Raw genomic sequence first — 5,277 nt, 5'->3', positions numbered from 1 at the left:
AGCATTATGTTAATTTTTGAACAAATCAAATCGTTTAATAAGAAAGTTACGTGCCTTGAATGGGAAATCACTTATAAAAACATTTCACGTACTAAAAAATTTTTAATAATTATAGTTTAAAATAACCTAGATTATAGATGGGAGGATCGTCAAGGTCGGTTATACTTTTGATTTTGTAGGTAACATTTGTTTAAGAAATAATTTGGCAAATCCCAGGACATTGATGCCAAGGTTTGGGAAAACGGAGTGTTTGTCTATATACAATATGTCCAATTTAGCACACACCATATGATGATGAATTTTGAAAAAATTTCTTTAAATGTTCATCGATCCTACCTAATAGATGTCAAAAATGACCATCGTTAAAATTTCTATATATGTGTATGTATGTATATCTATCTATACGTTTATGTGTCCGAGCGGTCGCAATTTAAGTCTGATTTGAATAAAATTTGGTATCAAGATGGGTTTTGCTATTTAAAAGGTCAAGTTCGTTAATGAGAAAAATCGACTGATAAACAAGAGGTAGTATACAAACAAAAATATGTTTTTCATGATACATGAATAATATTCGATATCTGACCGTATTTTTCAATTGTGATCAATAAATATCGCTATTAGTGTATAAAAAAATAAAGGTACTTTACATTTAAAAACATTTTATAACAAACCTCGCATACGAAAACCTCGGCCTTGCACAGTTTTTATCAAGAATAACTATTTCTTCATAAAACAAATAACAAAAAATTTTCTATGGGATGCCGCAATTGCCTTCAATGTAATTGCTTAATTACCTACAGTCTACAAACACTGTATAAAATAGTAGATATGGGTCTGTCCATTCCTGTCTAGGTTGGCCCCTAGCTGAAAATCGCCAAATATATATTAAATGATTTGTGGATGTTTATTAAATAACAAATCACATCATATAATAAACAATCTTTTATTCAAAAAATTTGTATTTGAATTTACAAAACAAATTTTATAAACCTAAATCTTTAAAATACCTATTTGGAAAATAACGAAAAAATGTATTATTGTCATGCAAAAAATTAGTAATTCAATTTTTCATCGATTTTTATTTCATTCAAGGGAATCTATTCACCAATGTCAAATCATTTTAGTACCTACGTCATTGAATAAAAGTCGAAAATTCCGACTAAAATTATTTTTTAACTTATTTGGATCAAATAAGAACAAATTTTCTAGTTTAATTAAAATTCATCACCAACTTCAAATTCGATATTGGAAAGATCTAGCAATTCGATAAAAATTTAAAAAAATACGATATTGAATTTCAAACAAAAAATTTCGTAGCACTGGAGCTGCGTTAGCTAAACGAATTCCCTCCGAGATTGAAAAAAAAATAACAAATTATTCTTAAAATTGAATATGGCATTTTGCAAGTTTTGCAAGAGTTTTTATTTCGAAAACTAAGCGCCTGGAGAAAAATCACAAAAATATTTTTTATTTTGAAAAATTATTTTATTACTATTTTGTACGTATTTTATATTATGGTGGAAGCGACGGGAAGCAAATACCAAATTTATATTTACAACGCTTTCACCATATTTCTATTTCTTATCATAATGAAATAACCTGTAGCTAATATTGTTAACAAAGATCTGGATCAATACATCGTTTTGGTGTAATTTTAATCATATGAAAATAGAATTTAAAAATATCTAAATTTAAATTTGGATCTTTAACGCAAGTATCTAAATTTGTATTTGTGCACACTGGTATGTCACCAGTTTTTGATTGTGCATGAAACCCTTGAAAAATATTCAATTCTTGTAATATATTCAATAATTCAAAATAACATTTACATTGGATTGGATTCTTGTAAAATACGAAACGTTTCAATTGGGAATTTATAAAAAACTCATCTTCAATAAATGTTACATTATTAAAATATATTGTTAAATCCCTAACGGAACTATCTTTTAACGCAAGCGGAGATAAATAATTTAAATTATTATAATTTAAATTAATAGATTTTACAGATTGTAAATTTGAAAATATATAATCTGGTAATATTTTTAATCGATTTCCATACAAATCAATTTCCTCTAAATTTGCTAAATTCGTAAATAATCCATTTGGTATAGTTTCTAATAAATTAAATCGTAAACTAATTATTTCTACCATTTCCATTGTACGAAAAGCGCCCACTTCAATTTCCATTATTTTATTTGAACGCAAATCAAGATGTGTAACTCGAGTTAATGGTAGAAAACTATCATTCCCTAATCGTGTTAGAACATTGTAATTTATTACTACCAATGTCAGTTTTGAATAATTATCTTTATTTCGTGCATCAAAAACACCTTTATCGATTGTTTGCAACTTATTTTTACTCAAATCGAGGGTAGTTAAGCTAAATAAATTTGCAAAAGTTTTTGGCTGAATCATAACAATCTCATTTCCGGTGATTAACAATGATTTTAAATATTTTAAATTGTTAAATGTTCCGTGTAATAAATATATTATTTTATTATCTTTGGCATTTAATGTTTTAAGATTTTTTAAATATTCAAAATCATCGAATTTTAATAATTTTATATGATTTTTATATAAATTTAAATTTTCTAATTTTGTTAAATTTTTAAAAAACATTTTTGATAATTCGTTAATTTGATTTTCAGATAAATCTAAATCCGTTAACTCAGTCATATTACTAAAACAATTTTCATCTATTGAGTTAATTAAATTATGTTTAATCGATAAACTTTTTAAATTAATTAAATTGTCAAAAACACCATTTGTTAACTTTGTTAAATTATTCAGATCTAATTTTAAATGCTCCAGTTTGGAGCCAAATACGTGGCTTTGTGGAATTATCGTTAGACCCATATAAGACAAATCTAGTTCGACTAGGCTTTCTATTTCAAAATTATTGGGTTGTAATAGAAAATTTGGATTACCAGCCAAAATAATTGTTTCAATTGTTGATAATCTTTGCATGAATCTTGCTCCATAAACTATTTTTGTTTTTTGATTTGTTATAAAATCTTCTTGAGAAATTTTCCCGATTTTATTGTTATGTAAATCTAAATACGCCAGTTTTGGTGTTTTATAAAGAAAAATTTCCATAGGTAACTCTTTAATTTGATTATCATTCAATTTTAAACGTTTTAAGTTTTGTAATGAGGCCAATGCGTCGACTTCTAAAACACGTATTTGATTATCTTGTAGATTTAATGTTTCCAAATCTGCAAGACCTTGAAAGGTATCTTTTTTAATTACTTCTACTGGACATTTAGTAATTGTTAATTCTGTTAATTGGACTAAGCCAATAAAAGTTTTTGGTTGAATTTCAGAATAAAGTTTATTTTCTTCTAATGTTAAATGTATTAAAAAATCTAAGTTTGCAAAGGCTTCTTCTTGAATTTCTTGAATATTTGTATCGTGAATGATTAATGCTTGTAATTCAGGTAATTTAAATGATTCCGTAGTAAGTTTTGTGTCTTTGGTTCCAGCATAATTTAATTCTGTTATTGCAGCCTAAAATCAAAAATCAAAAATATGTACTTCAAAAATCTGTTCTAAGCTACCTTTTGTAGAAATTATTTTTCTAACATGCAAAACTGGCCCACCTTTCCGCAAACGCTAATCAACTTATGACACGAAAATCGATGAAGTTATTAAAAGTTTATCAAATAGTTCGACTAAATTATTTGGTCTATTCAAGTCTAAGAATATATTTAAAACAAATCATTTTTTAAACCCTATATATGATATATATCAGAGTATATTAAGTATAGTCCTTAGTTTATAACACTCAGGAATATTGATGCTACAAATCAAATTTTGATATAGGTGTTTATAAAATTATCTAATTAGTTCATTTTGTTTGTCAAAAAGAGTATCGAGCTGAATTTTTTTAAATCGAAAGCTCCTTCTCATTAGCTTAAGGCGCTCATACCAACACTAAGTTTTATAAATCAGTTTCTTTTACTTCTTCAACAAAGTCTTCGTGTAACAATGTATGTTAAAAAATTAAAATTTTGTATTTACCCGTATTGTAGGCAATAAATTATTGATTTCACTAAGAGTTGATGTGGAATCGCAATCAATTGTTGGAACATTAATTGCACAATATGCATTCACATAACTATCAAAACATGAAATTAATAACACCAATAATACATAAATCATTATTAATTGTTTGCTCTCAGTAGAATTCTTTACATTAGTAAGATTTTTTCCGAAATAATTTATAAAATTAATTATGTTTTTAATTTAAAATTTTTTATAGAGTTTTTATAGATACACTAGCCACTACCCGTTTGCATCGCTAGGCTATACCAATCAAGTATTAAAAAAAACACTTTCCTTTGTCAATCAGAAGGCCTTTCACCGTGCTTCGAGGCTTATTTCGTTCGCAGTATTGTCAAAGTCAACCTAAAAAATACCAACCTTTGCTCCGCATACTCTCACTTAACTGACCCCCTTTTACAACAGCTTTTAATTCATCAAACTTTGGACGAAAAGACGGCACACGGTTTTGTTTTGGCCTTTGAGTTCATTTTGCTCAAAATATGTAGCATATATATAGTTTTGAATGTAAAATTCATTTCATCAAAATCTGAGAAACATTTTTTACATTTAAACTTTTGTTTCTCTCTAACGGTTTACAAGATGGGCCCTACGGACTAAAGACCCAATTGGCCTAAGTTGCTCATTTACAAACTTGACCTCACTCTTTACGTCCTAAGCACGCTATAAAAATGTCAGCTTGATATTTCTTTTAGTTTTTGAGATATCGTGATGACAGATGGACAGACCACAGACAGACAGACAGACGGAAATGGACTAATTAGGTGATTTTATGAACGCCTATACCAATATTTTGTTTGCAGCATCAATATTTTTAAGCGTTACAAACTTGGGACAAAACTTAGTATACCTTGATATATTTCATATATACATGGTATAAAAACTAGTATTGTATGCCAATCAAAGCACCAAGAATATGAATCTGACATTGGATTTGTCCATGACTTTTATACAAATATTAAATATCTATTCATCAATAATAACCCCGGGCATAATTGTTCACAGAAATACATTATTAGTAACAATTCATTGATCATAACAAAAAATTTGGTATTGTTTTTTTGAAGATTTTTTCCTTAAACAATAATTATGGTTATTCTTTTAATAAATTACTATGGTTTGTTAACATCCAATCCAGAATATTGGAAAAATCACTTATAAAGTTAAGTATATATGGCAATCGCAAATCACAAAAAAACAGTAGCGATGAATGGA

The 5,277-nt window shown here is 27.2% G+C and overlaps 1 protein-coding gene across 1 annotated transcript; it reads right to left on the bottom strand.

Annotated features, from left to right (window-relative positions):
* Nucleotides 1–1,533: 1,533 nt before the first annotated feature.
* On the bottom strand, nucleotides 1,534–4,185 carry LOC123301108 (carboxypeptidase N subunit 2-like). The gene is made up of 3 exons (XM_044883839.1): nucleotides 4,021–4,185; nucleotides 2,618–3,507; nucleotides 1,534–2,455 (listed from the first exon to the last, which is right to left on the bottom strand). Exons 1-3 carry the CDS (start codon nucleotides 4,159–4,161, stop codon nucleotides 1,615–1,617), a joined length of 1,872 nt encoding a protein of 623 aa, XP_044739774.1. The 5' UTR covers nucleotides 4,162–4,185; the 3' UTR covers nucleotides 1,534–1,614.
* Nucleotides 4,186–5,277: the final 1,092 nt, after the last annotated feature.

Source organism: Chrysoperla carnea, chromosome 5, assembly GCF_905475395.1.
Source record: "Chrysoperla carnea chromosome 5, inChrCarn1.1, whole genome shotgun sequence".
Classification (NCBI taxonomy): domain Eukaryota; kingdom Metazoa; phylum Arthropoda; class Insecta; order Neuroptera; family Chrysopidae; genus Chrysoperla; species Chrysoperla carnea.
Note: the sequence above shows the minus strand (reverse complement) of the source record. Positions and strands in the feature narration are given on the sequence as shown.

Excerpts from the sequence above, each read along its gene's own strand:
- LOC123301108 (XM_044883839.1), bottom strand. The coding sequence starts at position 4,161 with ATGATTTATGTATTATTGGTGTTATTAATTTCATGTTTTGATAGTTAT. Across the intron at positions 3,508-4,020 it reads ATTTATTGCCTACAATACGG|GCTGCAATAACAGAATTAAA; the intron begins GTAAATACAAAA and ends TTTTGATTTTAG. Across the intron at positions 2,456-2,617 it reads ATTAACGAATTATCAAAAAT|ATATTTAAAATCATTGTTAA; the intron begins GTTTTTTAAAAA and ends TAACAATTTAAA.